Source organism: Zonotrichia leucophrys, chromosome 3, assembly GCF_028769735.1.
Source record: "Zonotrichia leucophrys gambelii isolate GWCS_2022_RI chromosome 3, RI_Zleu_2.0, whole genome shotgun sequence".
Lineage (NCBI taxonomy): Eukaryota > Metazoa > Chordata > Aves > Passeriformes > Passerellidae > Zonotrichia > Zonotrichia leucophrys.
This window is the reverse complement of record NC_088172.1, coordinates 56,960,003-56,977,522: the sequence shown is the minus strand read 5'-3', so window position 1 is coordinate 56,977,522 and position 17,520 is coordinate 56,960,003. Positions and strand designations below refer to the sequence as shown.

The window sequence follows — 17,520 nt, the reverse complement described above, 5'->3', positions numbered from 1 at the left end:
TATCTTAGTTCTATTTTGTATAATCTTAATGTAGATCTCCAAAGCAGTCAATGGATGATGTATTCTTCCCACAAAATCACTAACTGCTTACTTTTTTATTTGTCAATTTTTCTTGAATTTTTGAATAGTTGACAAAGAATTAGTTGTCCAAATGGGTTTACTTGAGCCAATTCTGGATCTGCTTGAATCAGAGGATCCCACTGTCCAGTGTAATTCCTGTGCCTGCATCATGACTTTGGCTGTTTCTGGTGAGTGTTCTCTTTGCCTTTATCCTCTGCTGTGAATTCATTCAACTCTTCTATCATATTTTAAGATGAAACAACCTATTTGCAATTGGTTTAAAAGTCATAAGATGCAGCAACAACTTTTGGTATTCCCACATCATAAATTCAACCTCCTGATATTCCAGTTATTTTTCTCAGGGTTTCTTACCTTTGTGCTCTTATGATTACAAACCTTTTTCTGATTTTCATCCTAAATGTATTCATGACTGGCTTATCTTAATTAATGTCTGCATTGGCTTTTGCTTCAGGAGTTCTGTCCCTCTGCTGTCTGTGCTTATGAGGTTTCTTCGTTTTACTAGACTGAGAAAGCCAAGGTCTTTTAAGACTCCTCTTGTAAGTGAGACTCTCCATTCATCTTCAGAGTCCTTCCGGGTGTAAATGATATGTTCCAGGAATGGAACATAGCATTTGCATGTGCCATATCATGATACCACAGGCCTCAGGCATTGTTACAGTGCCAAGATATAGATAAATACTACAGGAGTTCTGGTTTGCATTCATCTCTTCTGAAAGAGAAGTCACCAGAAACGTACAGTACTTCAGCTGGGGTCTCAGCTGTGCCTTTTGTTGTGGCACATACAGAAATATGTTTTGTGGTACATTTCATGGTAACGCTTGCAGGTTTGGTGATTGTGCCATGGTGATGTTGTCAACCTACAGCTGACTTAATCACTTAGGCTTGCTCCTCCTTTGCTGCTATTTCCAGCAGACACCAAGTAACCAAGGCTCTGTACCACACGTTTCCAAGTGCACATCCCTGCATTTTGTACAGGTTTCATTCTGTTTCCATTGCTTCAGTATTCTAACTTGTCTGCTATTTGTAAGATATTCTGGTCCTCCACTCATCGACAGTTCTACATTCGCATCTTTGTGTTAACTCTCTGGTTCAAAGCAAATACGGACTAGCCCTCATGGAATTCCATCTGTAGCCTCTTCCCAGGTGGTCATTTCCATGCAGCAAAATTTCTGGCAGTTTGCTTTCAAGCAGCTTTTATCCATCTTGTACTACTTGCATTTGTCACCTTCTGCTTAACTATGAATATTTCATATAATGATATGAATATTTTCCTGGTATCCAGACAGGTAAGTTCAGCCACAGTTACCAAAAGAAAGGTTATCATATTAGTCTGTCTTACTCTACCTTGTGCAAACTCGTAGTTCTCCAGTACAAACCGTATACAAGTCTGTAGAAAAGCTGTGTTTTCACATTTGTTTCTCTTCTTGTAGCAAGCTTCCTTTTCCAGCTTGGGAAGGTGCTGTCTGATGTCCCAGAAGGTTGAGGGAAGCATGATGAAAGTGTTAATTTCTCATTTAAGTATTTATGTTGCAAAGGAGGAGTGGATAAGCAGGATCAAACCACATGAAAGTCCTGATTTGCATTTTATCCCACTTTTTTGTTTTATTTTCAGGTTTTTAAACACTCTTCCCTTAGGAGCTTATTTTTAAGCATTGTATATTATTGTTCAGTTAAAAATTCTGCATGCTACATTACTTTGTGTGGAATGCAAATTGCCTCATTTAAATGTCTTAATTAGGCATGGCATCACTAAACTTTTAGGTACTTGGCTCTAGAAGGACTTTCTTTGTGTAGAATCACTGAAGTTAAGCCCCTAAAAATTACAGAGAGATGTCCCTTTACCTGTTTTAAAAAGTCCACAGAGAAAGTGATTTGTTTGGGCATCTAAGGATGTTCCTTAGTCCTGAAGGCACTCATACCCTTCTAGATGTCTGACCTGGAATACAGGGAGGGAACCCTCAGCTACTGCAGATCCAGGCTACCTTCATTCCCTGTGGTCTTCTATTGCCTTTGCACACTCCCTTAAGTGCCAACGTCCTTCTGAGCACAAGTACCCCAAATTAAGCACTCAGAGAGCTTTCAGAGCTGAACATAGAGATAGGCAGTCCTGCACAGGCTGGGTTGCTCCCTGGTGTTTGATCAGGGTTGAGGATCTCTGTCCCAGTTTAACTAGAATTCAAATGGGCTGGATCCATTTATTTGTTTTTCAGACTATATTTAGATACCACAGCAATGAGACTAAAGCAAGAGGCAATTCTCCAGGGTTTATTTTAATTTTAGCTTGCAGACTCTGGTATTTTTAGGTGTTTGCTTGAGAAAAGTATCCTGTTCATTCATATCCTTCAGGAAGACCATTTATGCAAAAGAGATAAATATGGAAGCACAACCAAATTAGGAAGATCCCTAGATGGCTTTAAGGTGACTAAAATTCTGCATCTAAGAATGGTCTAATTCTGTTGCAACAAGCATGCAAGACTATGTACAGAGTGAAACTGTTTAGCAGTGTTACTGTAGGTCATGTTACTACAGGTCATGTGTAAACTGGGTTGTGTCCCTGCTGCAACAGGGAGCTGAAAGTAAGAACAAACTAACTCATTCAGATGAAAAATCTTTGAAGCTTAGTTTGTTCCAACACCAGCATTTGTTCACACAGCAAAAGGACACATGCATAGTTGCAATTATCTCCAGCTTTTTAATCACTGAGTGAAAGTGAGCGAATCAGTTCTGAGATAAGAACTCAGAGTACTTCAGAACTGAATGTTCACATGTTCGGGGTTTAGGGGGGTCTGAACATCTGCTTTAAGCTAAAACAAGGAGGATGCACTGAGTGTAAAGCACGTTCAAAGTTGTTCTGATGAGAATTTTTAGGTACACAAATGTCAGAGAGTGGAAAGAAAGGATTTATAAATTACTGAGTTATTCATACACAGCTTGAGTAGATGTTGATTTCCCCACTATAGAGTAGTGTCTCAAACACATGGCTTCCTTCTAAAAGCCTTCCAAGGAGTGTCAGTGGTTGCAGTGGCATCAGTGGAGGGACTGCATTTTTTAAGATAAACAAGTGGTCCAGGAGAGAAAGGTGATCTAGCCTGCCACATCTCATACAGAGATGGCAAGAGTTACACATCTTGGTGAGATAGATCTCCCCATCCAGTCTGTAATCATAAACTGGTAAAACAAATGTTCAGGCACACTATCTGATAGAAGAAAGAATTTGCCTAAGTTTTGTCCAAATGTTCATAATCCCTTTTCTCAAAGGTAAGGTTCTTTTCCACATTTACAAACATTTATGGAGTATAGTGTGTACAAGAATAAGGGAACCAGTGATATCTAAATTCTTCCTTAATCTTTTTACTTCTCTTTTTTATTCACCTGAGTAGTTTGCATCACACCCATTGGAGTCATACAAAAGACTTTCTGCTTCTACTGAGGGAAACAAAAGAATGGTATGTAGGCAGATTAGATTAGAGAAGGGCTTGTCTATGAAAGGGACCAGAATATTTCACCAGAATAATAGCTTCCCACATGGGAAAGCTATTTTAAATAGATTACTCTTCCCTGAACAATTATTTTTCTCAATTTTTTTTCAGAATAAAAGTTATTTACTTGAGTATATACTCATAGGAAGACAGAAAATTACTTGCCCTGTAATATTAAACTGATACTCTCTAAACTATACTTGAATAAACATCCTGGCTAATCTATGTCAGTTCCTCACTATATAGGTTTTAGGTATAAAACTAGCAACTTTGTTCTCATAACTCTCAAAGTTAGTTAGCACCTGAAGACTTGATCTCATCCAAATACCTTTTTTTTATTTGCTCTGTCTGCTTCATGTTTCTCTCAGCAAACTTCCACAGACTGGCCATTGTTTAAATTGTGTATAAATATTGTTAATTTCCTTAGAAACCTCTGCACTGTTTGTAGATGTCAAGTGAGTAATACAGGGAAATTCCAAGAAAGAACTTGGCCCTGAACATACCCTACTAAATTAATTAAACCTTACCTGCAGTTAATGAAGTGGTTTTTGGTTATCACACTGTGAATAGGTTGGCCAGACATACCAAGGGTTTGAAGCAAGTACAACACTCTGTTAACCTGTTTAAAGGATCTTAAGGATATTTTAATTATCGTAGTAACAAACCAAAAGCAGCTGTGAACCAGCTGTGATTTATGGCTAATCCAGAAATCATGAATTGGTTTCCTTCCTGTTAAGCTCTCAGAATTTTTAAGAGTTTCCTTTGAGCATGCAGAGAAATCAGGGAAGGGATAGTCCTGCTGGTTGTCCTGCTTGTGGCTCACAGTAAAATGGCAGTAAATATTTCTTTCTTTCTCTGATTCTTTTCTCCAGAGTCCAACCGAGAGGCTATTGGTGCTGCTAGAGGAGTTACACCCCTACTGTCTCTTGCCAATTCCTATGATCCCAGAGTCCAGCAAAATGCAGTTGGTGCTATTCTGAACCTCACACAATCAGGTACTTTTGGACTAATGGTTTACCTGAGTTGCCAAAAGAAAACTCTCTGATAGAAAAATAATCCTGAAGCTTAAGGCAAGAATAAAAGCGTTTCTGAGCAACAAGTTATTTCCTCTTCAAATGGCATTCATGTTGGTACCACAGGTCGATGATTTAAGTTTAGCTTATACAGGCCCTTTTTTGCCTAGTACCAAAACAAAAAAGCTTGATTTTCAAATCCAAGGGGCTAGTGTAAGAATATTTAAACAATCAGTCAAAGAAATAGGAAAAAAAAATAGCTATGCGTTAAAGAAACATTTTGGCCTAAAACATTAGCAGGACATTTGGTGTACTTTAAAGCAATCTCAGGAGCTTACCCAGCAAAGTTGAGCTTTAGGAACTTTTTGCTTGTTCTGACTAACCCAGTGCTGGAATATACTAAGTATAACTATCACAAGTCAGACATTAAAGGCTTCTGGAATATCTGCAAACAGCTTTATCAAAAGTGGTACTTGGTCCTCTGCAATTATATGTAGACTACCATAATTAACTTTGAAACAAACCAGCATTAAATTTCACCTACCAAGATGATACCATTATTCCACAGAGCTAAACTATAAAATCATGAGTAACATCTCTGAACTCTGTGTTCTGGAAGGAAACAGTTGGCAAGAACTTATACAGTTGGCTATTACATTTCTGGTATTATTCAGAATATTTTAAATAATTTGTTTTAAAACACAGAAATAATAGTGAAGATCCTAGCTGAGGCTTTTCAGCTTCTCCAGCAATTCAGATTCTCAGAGCAGTTTTTAGCATAAAACTATCAAAATCTTAGTCAGACAGCCTGCTAGTCTTTTTGCTAAAATATCTGCATGCTGCTGCATTACACAAGCCCTAAATTATAAACTTTCCAGTCACACTGACTGGCATATATTTGGACAACATCAGCACTCTTTAGAACCCAAGAATTGTGCACATCCCTTTTGAATGGTGCCTCCAGATGAGAGGGAGGGAAGGAGGAAGACACTTTTACTTTTTCTTTTTAATGGCAGAGAAAATCCAACAAGTTCTATGCAAGGAAGGAGCCCTACCAGTTCTTGCCTTGCTGCTGGAATCTCCTGACTCAGAAGTCCAGGTATGACTAAAATAGGTCAGATTTTAAAACAGTAACATCATGACTGTAAGGAGAGCACAAACCTCAGTATGCAGAAATGAAAAGGGGGAGAGGAGGAATGGTTTCTCTAGTGAAGTGGAGAAACATGGGAGAGCATCTTGGTGAAACTCAGCTCAGTCACATAATATATATTTAAAAGACCCAATTTGTCTCACTGCACAGGAGAAAGTTTGTGATCCAAAATTTATTCTGCCAGCACACATTAATGTATGCACAGGGTTGTTATGTGGCTACCTTCTTGTGGTTTTCAGATCATCAGACATGATGCAGATAGGTCTCTTCCTCTGGGTTTTGGTTTTTTGTTTTGTTTGGGGTATTTTTGCATCCTAACTTTGATCATCCACTCTAAGCAATGTTACTAGGTATTCTGAGAAGACAACTTGAAAAGATCTTGTTGTTGTACATATCTGTAAAACATCCTATTTTATGCCTATCACAGACACCTGTTTGTGATTCTGCACACTCAGCAGACAGCTCGTCTTAGTGCAAAAGTATGCTGATAAATAAACTAGCAATCAGAGTTGAAAGCCTTACACTCTGCTAGTTTGTTTATTCAGTCCTTTGAGTAGCACAAAATTTTTTGCCCCATTAGTTTAATTATGTCTACTCAGATTTTTTAGGTTTATGAAGGGATGGACTCTCTGGAGTTGCTTTCTGCAAGCTGTTTCTGCATTTTTAGATTTCTCTGAGATTCATCTTGTCTAGGTTTGGAAAGACTGGAGTCTGCTAAGCAAGGCAGGAGCCTCCCCTGAAATGGAGAATGTAAACCCTCCCCACCCCTCCGAATTGCTATAAATTTTAAATTAAGGGGGCTCTCAGGCAAAAATATGGGAACAGAAAATAACAGTTCTTTAATAGGGAAAATAAGAAAAATAAAGGATAAAATAACCAATGCAGTACACTAGAACAACACTGACAGAGTCAGAACCCAACCTGACACCCTGTGGGTCAGGGTGTTAGTGGCAGTCCAATTGGAAATGTGGCTGTAGTTCTCCTGAACTATCAGGTGTGGTTCTGTTGGAGCAGGGGGAATCTGTAGAGAAGGATGTATTCTACCTCTGAAGATCCAGTGGAAGGAGAGGCAGCTGCTGTTTCTCTGGGGAATCCCGTGGAGAAAGCCGTGCTGGTGTCTCAAAAACCTTGGGATTATATCTGGGTAGCAATGCTTAGCTCCTCCCTCTGGGTGGAGCATCTCACAATGGGATGTTATAGTTCTTATCAGTCATACAGTGACATTCATAGTCTGTTATCAGCAGATGTCCCCTCCCGAGGGAGGTGTGAATGTGGTCACTCAAAGAGATAAAGCAAACTGCCCACTTGACAAAGGTAATCTGCCATACAGATGGTAATGGAAAACAGCTTACATTGCAATCTTCAACACATCTTAAAATTTCCAACTCTGTAGCTCAACATCTTCTAATTATACCTCTCTAGTAATAGATAATTTTATATGCGTAGTCCTCCTTAGCATTAATGGTTAGATCCTTTGGAAATGATCTCTTGGCATGCCAGGGCAATAGCTACATCCAGCTTGAGTAAATCAATGTAAACATATAATACAATAGATGCAGATGACTTAACTTAGATGCCAGCAGCAATGTCATTGCAGCAGCAGAGCACGTTCCCAAACAGCCAGAGTCCTAATGAATGTACTACACGCCCCAGCAGGATTGCTGGAGCAGCTACAGCATGTTGTGTCAATCCTATAAACACCCTTAGGATGAAAAAGCATGTTATTTGTATTGGTTTTAAATCTGAGCATTGCTCCAATTTATTTGTATTCTCTTCAGTGTGTCACCACCCTGACCTTTCTGTCTGCATTTTTTCTTGGTTCTTTGCAGTACTACAGCTGTGCTGCCCTGAGCAACGTGGCAGCCAATGTTCAGCACCACAAAGCCTTGCTGAGACCCAGTGACAGATTCCTGCTGCGGACACTGATCTCTCTCCTGTCCTCTTCTGTGGACAAGGTAAAGTTGTAGCTTTCTCTTTGTGAAAAGACTTAGCATCCAAGTAGAGCTATAGACATGGGCTTCCAGTTTCAGCCTCACATCATTCTGTTCATCTACTGTACAGGTACCTATGCAGCATCTTTCCCATGAGAAAAGACACCTACAATAGAAAATACATGGGTTCTACAAGGTCAATGTATGAAGAACGCAAAGGGAAATTATTAAAGTTGTTCTACAGCCCTGGACACTTCCTTTAGACTAGGATAGCCAGTATGCTATTAACTTGAAACATCATGTGAGAAGTGCCCTGTCCAGGCTCTGTCTTTGATCATTGTGTGTGTGACAGTGTGACACATCTGTTGTGCTACTTGTTTTTTTTTCTTTTTGGTATCCGGAACTTTTACTATATGGCTTCAAGGATGACATCTTGAGAATTTTGCTTTGTTGGAAGCCACATCAAGGAAACTTCAAGAAACCACAGTTCCTGGTGGAACTTGAAATTCTTTGTAGAAGGGAGATGAAAAAAACTGCAAAGCAAATGGGACAATTTCTTTCCCTTCATTTTCTTATAACTTATCAGATGTTCTAAAATAAAGCCAACATCTGAGCCCCATTCTTCATCAACAATAGGATGACTGACTAGGAGGTTGAAAAAAAATTTCATCAAAACTTTGAAAAAAAACATGTGCCAAAACATACTCTTGAAGATAATGTAAGAGCTTACTAGTGTTGTCATGTTTATTTTGTGTGCAGTAGGCAAGAACATGCATTACTGAAACTGCTCTTTTTCCTCCTCTCTCTCATTTTTAATTTTTGGTTTTCCTCTTTGGCACAAGCAGGTTTCAAGCCAGGCATGTGTTTGCCTAAGAAATTTGGCTACCAGTGGTAAGCAATGTCTTGGAGATAAAGAAACCAAACTATTTCTATCTCTCTCTGCCTTTCAGAGTGAGCACAGTGGGCTGGGAACTTTTCCTATCAAAAGCAAAGAGATATTTTCTACATTTTAACTGGATGTTAAGGGAAGAGGAAGGTGCAGTGCATATCCTCACTAAATCTCTTTTAGAGCTCCCAGGTAGCAAGGGGTGTATCTGGAGAAAGTGAGAAAGGCAGCAGAGGTGTGCTTATGTACAGAGCCTTAGTGAGTTGCTAAGCTTTCCTTCTTTCCATATTTCCTAAGCATTAAACCCAATTAGGACAGAATGTCTTCTGAAATTGCTTATTGAGTGGGGACCTGTCTTCTCCAAGGCATGATTCTGTCTATCATTAAATATAATTTTCTCCCATGCATTTGTCATCCTCCAAAAAAACCCTATTAAATGTCCAAGATTAATTTCTATGACATATTCAGGAAACAGTGGCAGAGGACTGGCACACTCAGTGCTAAAGTCCCAGACTCCAGGGTAGAGTTATTCATCTAAAAAATGTAGAGCTGCTTAATTCTCAAGCAGTCACAATTATAGAGGAGTTGAGAGCAAAAGAAGTGCTGTGCCACTCCTTGATGAGTTTGAAACACCCGGTCTGCTTGACCTTTTAGATCTGCCTCTCCATCTGCTGGCTGCTCTGGCATTGCCTTTTAGTGCACTCACTGAGGTTGCAGGAGCAAGTGGGGTATAACAATTCAGTAGGATGGCTGGGCTTTCTTCTGGCTAACCAAAACTCTGCAAGATAGGTGGTGCTTGGGAGGTCTTTCTGTTTGTTAGCAGAAGCTGCCACATTCATACCTGGCCTTATGCCAATGACAGTCAGAAAATTGCCCTCACTTGGTTTTTTGAGGTTCAGACACAAACTGAGGGTGCCCAAACCTACATTCTGCCATCAAGCTTGTATTAATCCCTCAGCAAAAGGAGGCAGAACAAATGAGGGTTTCTTTTTATAACTGAACATGTGGCATTGTCCCATTGCACGGAGATGGGGAGGTCCCCTCTAATTTGATACAACAGTCAACTTTTTGAGTCAGACCCTGAATTACTCCCTGCAGTGCTCTGAACCCCCCTGACCTCCTTTGTTTTCCCATGCCAGTGGATATCCAGGCTGAGATGGTTGCTGAGAATGTCCTGCCCCAGCTGTGCTCTCTCCTGGCCTCTGGAAGCGAGGACGTGCGCCGTGCCTCCATCGCTCTGCTCTGGATACTCTCCCAGCACTCACCCAACCAGGTATGGGAGATCATTTCCCAAAAACAGAGGGGAGAGACTCGTTCTGGTCACCACCAGGGGTAACACTCTGTTATGGCAAAACAGCCTATGAAATGCAATTTGAGAATGGCCAAGAGACTCTGGGAGCCTTCCCAACCCTTCTCTCTCCTACCCAAAATAACCAGGCTTCATTTACTGCATCTGCACTATCATTAGCTACCTGAGGAGCTATCTGTTGTGCTGAGGGGGATCCCAAGGAGAGACCAGTGAGAGTAGAGGGGCAGATGGGTGTCAGAGCCGTTGCATATGTGGGTACTGCCTTGCACTCCTCACAACTCTCTCTCGTCCCCTCAGTCCCCAGATAGATGAATGAGGGGAGGAAAAACACAGCACCATGAGAGACTGCCACCATGAGGGCAACCAAGGAAGTTATTTCTTGGCTATAGAGCTTCTCCACCCACTGAAAAGCAGAGAAACTAATTTAGAGCACACATTTAAAGTGCAGAAGTGCAGAACAAAGAGCAAATGTATGTTACTCCCTACATGGACAGTGTTATTCAAAAGTGCATTTGTAGAATATTGACATATTTTGAATTAGCATCAAAACAAAAAGGGGGACTGACAGAATTTGAAATCTTGTTTATCTTTAGTTAATGCATTAGGACTTTCACCAGGACTGTGTATCCTCATGTCCTAAGTTACAGAACGATTCTTTTGCCCATGTTCAGGGTAAACACCACCATTAATAGTGCAACACTAGCAAATACATGAAGAAGTCTGACTACAATTAAATTATGGCAAGTACTGACAGATTACTCTCGTTTTTAAATGAACTTTTCTTTGCAGTAATTAAAGACATCCATAAGAACATAGATGTGAAAGGTTTTGATAAGTGTTTTAAGCTAACAACAACATTTGAAGTTAGTCAAAGGTTGCGTGCATAGATCAAAACTATGTGAGAACCTTTTACTGCCACATTGCCTCAGGCAGTGGTGACAGGGTCTGAATAGCTTCAGGTGGCCTTAGGTGCTTCTTGTGTCTGAAATACACTCAGCCTGATTGGGAATTTACTCTGGGTTTGGAAAGCTTGGTGTGTAACAATTAAGTTGTCTGTATGCAAACCAAAATTGCATCTCCCCTACTTCTGGGATTTGATGGGAAAATGGGTGAGCTCAATGCCTGGGAAAGCAGCAACTAGAGCACAGATCTACTCAAGGCAGAGTGGCTGCATGAGCACAGAATATCCTCATTGATTGTCAAACTGCCTCATAGAATCAAAACACAATTTGCTCTCAACAAGCTTACAATTGAAATGCATTAAGTTAGTTGAAGGCCATTGGCACAGTAAATATGTTATCCAGTAGCAGACATTATGCTGGAGCATGGTCCTCACTCAGATTTGCTTTTCTTATCTCCAAATATCATTCACATTTTTTGTTCTCCCCGGAAAGAGTACCCACAAATCCTTTTCTCCCTGGTCCTGAAACTTGTCTTTACCAGTGTTTCAAATCCCTGGCCACAAAGAGACGTGGTCAGGATCAGTGGGATCAAATACACTGCGAACTCAGCCTCGCTACACCAGTGGTGAAACAGCCCATCCTTCATAAGGGAAAAAGGGTCAGTAGCAGGAGGCTGGAAAGCAAAGCATCTCACTTTATTCCCCAGTGAGAAGTATCTACATCTCTGAATTTGTTTTAGCGAGCAAACACGGCTGTCCCTGACTGCTGAATGTTGCTGCTTTGTGCGAGCGAGCCCTGGGCACTCTGAGAAGAGTCTGACCTCTTTGTATTCATATCCTGCCTCCCCATCTCTCTGCCTTTTCTGGCCTGCTTTTCAAGTCTTTTCAACGTTTCTTTCTCTAACTCAGGCTGAATTCTCCGTGACTGAAAAAGGGACTTCTCCATGGGAACAACTGTTGGAAAACAAACCACTGAACAAAGCTAACCTTTACAACCAAGTCAAGTGATGCTTGAATTATTACAAATACTATCCAGGATACAATGGGGCAGGATCTGTCTGCCCTTTAGTTACCATGAAGCAAACCCCCAGGAATGCTTCACGGGAGCTCCTTGCCCTGCTTCATCCCCCTTTTTGCAATCTCCTGGTCAGGCTGTTGACAGGGATTCCCAGCAAGAGCTGGAAAACTTCCCTCTTGCAGAGGGAATTTTATTCAGTTTTCCCAAGGACAGCCCAACCCTGAAACACTAAAGAAACAGGCTTTGTGAGAAAACAGTCCTTTAAGTCAAATTCCTTTAATAAAAGACCTGGAAGTCAGGGTCTGTCTATTCCAGAGGGTGCCACTGAATCTCCACTCCAGGTACAAAATAACTTTGCCTTGACATTTTGCTAACTGGTAAATGGGATAATATTTACCTTGTCAAGAAATCCCTGTGTAAGGAGTATGAGTACAGCACTGCAACTGTAAGCACACTTGCTGTTGGAATTTTTTTCCTTGCCTTTATTTTTTTCTTTAATATTCTAGTCTTGAGAGAAGTTAGATCAATATCCATCTGAACCACTCAATCTATTTTTACTCACAGTTTTCTCGTGATTCTCTTGCACTGTGCAGAATTGAGCAAGAAAACAAAATCTGGATCTCAGCCATATTCCAGACAAAAAAAGAAGTTCAGCAAAATTCAAGTACTGTCACTTGCTAATGTAGGTTCTAAATAAACAAAATATCTTGGCAGGGAAGTCATTATGTATTAGAAAGTTCCTTTATAATCCATAGCAAATTTCCTCCTCTCAGGTTGTAGCAAATCAAAACGGGTATTGTAGTTGATGGGATTATGCAGAAAAGATGACATTTGGCCCCAAAAGTGTAGAAGACAGTAATCAGTGATAATTTAATTGGATTGTCTAAAACTATATTATTTCTTCCTTTAAAGAAAATCTAAGGAAAATTTACTGTCATGTCTGCATATAAGATTCTCTGCCCTGTGGAAGAACTGCCCTTTCAACTTACTTTCCTGTCTTATTTTAGGATTGCTGGTTGTGACAGTGCTTAAAATGAGCTAAGTGAAGATGTCAGCTGGTATTAAAAGAAAATAAGATACACTTTTGCAATTTAGCCTAAGCAAAAGAAAGATTAAAGTTAAACTAACTTTTAAAGACATCTGCTTTTCAACACTGCTTTAGTGTTCCTATATTTCACAGGTTTGAGAATTATGTGATTTTTTGCAGCTGTGTATAGGACTAATGATTTGTTTTATATTGAACTCCCTTGCTAATGTGTCTCAGTTTCCAGGCAGTACAAATTATACAATTCATTGGGAACAAACAGAAGAACTGCATTAAAAACTCCTAAATTCCTAAGGGAAGGAGACTGAATGAAAAAACACTCCCAAGAGGAAATCTTTTGCTTTTAACTGTAGACCTAAAATAAACTCTGTTGAAGTCAGGTTTCTCTTACACACAGCAGTGCTCCCTCAATCCATATGGATTTTATTGAGGTAACTACCTGTGCAGTAATCCAGACTCCAATCTGATACTACAGGACAAGAGTAATGGCTGCAAAATGAAAGAAAGTAGGTTTAGATTTGATATTAGGAAAAAATCCTTAATGTGAGGGTGTGAGGCACTGGAACACGTTGCCCAGAGAATTTGTGGATGCCCCATCCCTGGAAGTGTTTAAGGCCAGGTTAGATGGGGCTCTAAACAACCTGGCCCAGTGGAAGGTGTTCCTGCCCATGGCAGAGGGCTGGAACTAGATGATCTTTAAGGTCCTTTCCAAGCCAGGTCATTCTGTGATTCAAGTAATATTAGTGGTAATTGGAGGAAGGCTACACTCAGAGAGAGATACCCAGCAAAGTACCTCGAAAATATCATCAGACAGCATAGAAAAGTGTGTAAAGAAGATGTTGTTCAGGACATGTTTACTGAAGAGGGGCCTGATCACAAACTGATCTAAAGATACAATCCATTGTTGTAGCCAGGTAAATTGCTGAGCTACTCAAGGATGCACTGCTGCTGCTACTTCACCGTGTAGTTCTGTCTTCCACAGCAACCCTGACAACCTCTTCTTCCAGTCAGGGTCGCACGTCCTTCCCCTGACTAGCAATGACCACAGTGAGGCATCTGATGGAAACAACAATAAACTACACAATCTTGAAGACTCCAGCCTTCCATAGCAAGTGCTCAATAGTCAGTGCAATCAGACCATACTTGAGAGAAGCAGCACTGGACCCAGCCACACCCTTGGTTTATACAAGCAAACTAATGCTCTTCTTGCAGAGCTAAGTTCAATCTCTCCGTAGCTCACTGCAAAGCTGCGTTGTGTTGTCCACACTGGATACTGAGATACTGGTTATTCTCCTCAGGACACTCTGGCATGTGCTGAGCTCCTGCAGAGCCTGGGGATATTACTGGCAGCACATAAAACAGACCCTGTGATTGTTGGACATACTGCTTGCATCATCAGAAACCTGTGCCTTTCCAAAAACAGACAGGTAGGTACACAGTGTTTGTCACTGAACTATACCCTGTGAGGTTGCCATTGTGTTTATGTCAAATCAGCATTAAAAAAATAATTAATGCTGTGGGTAATTAAACATATGCCAATTTGCTATATATTTTACACAGAATTGAATATATGAATAAAAGGACCATAATGAAAGGTAGTTCTATTCATATTTTCCCAATACAATACAAAACAGCTAATTAAAATAATAAATATCTAATTTTTGCAATGAATGATGTGGTTACCTAATTTGACTGCATCATAGGTATAAAAAGTTCAAGAAAGAACATTTCATACTGATTAAAGGAATTGTTCAGGAAAATCTGAGGTCTGTTATGAACTGAATCTTTATTTCCTGGCTCTCATGCTTCAGCTGCTGTTCGTTGTGAAACAGAACCCCAGCTATTGATGCACATTTTGCCTCTTTGGCAAGATACTAGTTATGCCAAAATGCTATAAAGATCTCTCTTGCTGACTTTGCTTCAAAATCCATATGCAAGGATGCACTTCCTTTCTCCTTGCCTTTTAGAGTACCAACAGTAGCAATCAATAATGAGGAAAAAACCCCACCAAATCCTCACCTCTGCTTTGTTCCACTTCCTAGTACACACTTTTAAAGACTCAGTTCTTTATTTCCCCCTTTGTTCACAATACAATTACTACTAGTTCCAGAGATTTAAACCAGCCAGAAGGAAAATGACGGGGTTTTTTACTAAGATAAGAATTTTATAAATTTCTAATAGCTGTGACAGCGAGTTTTGCAGGAAACTAGATTCCCTGAAACTCAAGGCCCACAGTAGGAATAGAAATGGACCATCATTCAAAGTTTGACAAATATAGTCTTTTTTTGAAATACTTAAATTCTGTGACTTTATGCTGTTATCAGCTGGGACCTGCTTTACCTTCAATAAAGCTTTATAGTATAGAGAGTATCAAGCTCTTGCTGCATAAATGAATAAACAGACATGAGTGGGAGTGCCAGGTTTCCAGGATCAATTCTAAGGAATGCTGCCTAAAACACAAGTCCTTGGCACAAGAGGAAAAGGCAGTACTGTTTTTATGCCAGCAGGACAGAAACAGAGTGTGGGAGCTTGAAAAGCAGCAGTCTCAAATCCACCTTGAACCTCTAAGCAGCAAATTAAAAAACCACAGCAAAAAATGCAGCATAAAATGAGTATCAGAAAAAGATACTCCATTTTGCTGATAGACTTGAGCTCAATTAGGGAGCCATGAGCAACTTCCATTGTTAGGACGTCCCAGAGGGCTGATGACTTCATGATTCAATTTCACTAGCAACCAGTCACCTCCAGCTGACTCATTCAGAACTCATTTCTTGGTCTCATGTTTTGCTTTTAGTCCAGGTCAGCACAAGTTAAGCCTCCTATCTCTTTTCAACTCAGTCTATAATATATGTATCCCAGTACAGGTGATCTCTGAACAATCCGAGGTGTTTTCACCTGGTTGTGGTAGATCTGGGAGGAGACATTTCCATTATTGATGGTTTCACCTCAGTACTTCTGAAGCCCCCAGGCACCACTAAACCCTAATGGAAGTGCTAAACATGCCTCTCTCTCTTGTGGCAGAGAATCACGGAGAGCCGCTGTGTCGAAGGTCTCCTCCAGACCCTGCTTTTGACCGACACTCAGGAAGACTCCCTTCATTACGTGACATCCTGCCTTGCTGAGCTAGCAAAGCAAGGTATGGCAGCAACCCTCCATCAAGGGCTGAATCAGAGAAGTGCTCATGTCCTTTATTAATTCTAACAGGAGATGGAGCACAGCTCCATCTCACAGCCCAAGACTTTCCTTTTAAATTCATTGTAAGTTTCAACAACAAAACCCAATTCAGTGGCAGGATACGTGGGCTCCATTGTCTGCATTTTTGTTCAACTGTTTAAAATTCTTTAATTCTTTTTTTTTTTTTTTGCTGATCTTCACTGCTGTACATGGCCTGTCTTCTTCTATTTGTAACATTTCCCTGTTTCTCAGGCTGAAATAATTTCATCATTGCAGAAACTGATATAAAAAACTAAAATACAAAGTAGGTCTATATCTTGAAATTTTTCGCACATGGATTTCATCAGAGATACCAAATTGGCACTCATCAAAGGTACAGCACTCTTTAAAGCAGAAAGGACGAGTGTAAATTTTCCCAACATGCCCTAGCATTGGATATTGTCTGTCAAACAGGTCATCTCTTCTATCTGGTGTGATGGCCATGCAGCTGGCAACACATCACATCTAATTTTGCGAGTGGAGCGCACTCCTGGAGTAGCTGCTGGACAGACTGAGCCCAATGGGCCAAGAGTGGATCTTGCACATAAAGTGATTCATTTTTGCAGAACAAAAAGCCAACAAAATATGAGCCAAATCCATGGCCTTACCTTACTGAGAGCATAACCTCAGAACATCACCCTTTTTAACGACCTAAACGTACTTGTTAACCAAGTTCAGCACTTATTTTGCTTCTCCAGTTGCATGAAGGATTCACCATTTCAGCAGTTTCTGGCAGACCTCTCAGCTTCATTTCTTTGACACTGGATTTCCTATTTAGAGAGTATTCTCTTACCTTTCTGCCTTCCAGAAGGAGCCATGTTACACATGGTCCAGTGGATGGATGAACCTTTGACAAGGTGCTTGGTGAGACTGGCTGGCCAACTGGAATATCCTGAGCCTTCCTTTCATGCTGCCTCCATCATCCAGCACATGATCAGTCATGGTAACTCACACAGGATTAACTGTGCTTTGGAAGAGACTTGTGGATGTCTGAAGTGAAGTTAGCCTTTTCCCAAAGGACTGTCAGGCACTGAACAACCTTAAATATTCTTGTATCATCCCCCCACTTGGTGTCTACAAATTTTTCAGAGTACAAGTGCCCCTTGAAATAAAACAGTCTTGAGTTGCATGAGAAACTCCAGGGATTAAAGTGGACCACAGATAAAGGTCTGATTTACATGGGTTTTGCCTTCTTCAAGAACTGCCATTCTGCAGAGCTGGTCCATAGCCAACTCTGAGGTCCTTGCAAACAGCTTCAGTACGAAGGTGGGAGACCATTAACATACTCCTCACCACGGGAAAGATGAGAATGTGTTTCAGACAAGGGTCACTTCAAATAAGGTTATATCTTGCCATTTGACCTTCTTTCTCGATATGTAAAATGTGATGGCATCCCCCACAGACAGCAGAGGCTGTGTTCCAAAATTTTAGAATAACTCTACTTCCTGACCAGCAAGAAAAAAACTCTTACTGAACCAAATCCTGCTGATATCA

The 17,520-nt window shown here is 40.5% G+C and overlaps 1 protein-coding gene across 6 annotated transcripts in view; it reads left to right on the top strand.

The window, feature by feature from the left end:
• Positions 1 to 17,520, top strand: part of LOC135445614 (uncharacterized) — a 31,368-nt gene that overhangs the window by 9,729 nt on the left and 4,119 nt on the right. For all 6 annotated transcript variants that reach the window (XM_064708356.1, XM_064708359.1, XM_064708355.1 and 3 more), the window contains 9 exons: positions 129 to 248; positions 4,433 to 4,555; positions 5,590 to 5,672; positions 7,553 to 7,678; positions 8,500 to 8,545; positions 9,680 to 9,813; positions 14,112 to 14,240; positions 15,835 to 15,949; positions 16,835 to 16,969. In XM_064708356.1, coding sequence (XP_064564426.1) covers positions 129 to 248; positions 4,433 to 4,555; positions 5,590 to 5,672; positions 7,553 to 7,678; positions 8,500 to 8,545; positions 9,680 to 9,813; positions 14,112 to 14,240; positions 15,835 to 15,949; positions 16,835 to 16,969 — 1,011 coding nt within the window. The remainder of the gene's footprint in view (positions 1 to 128; positions 249 to 4,432; positions 4,556 to 5,589; positions 5,673 to 7,552; positions 7,679 to 8,499; positions 8,546 to 9,679; positions 9,814 to 14,111; positions 14,241 to 15,834; positions 15,950 to 16,834; positions 16,970 to 17,520) is intronic.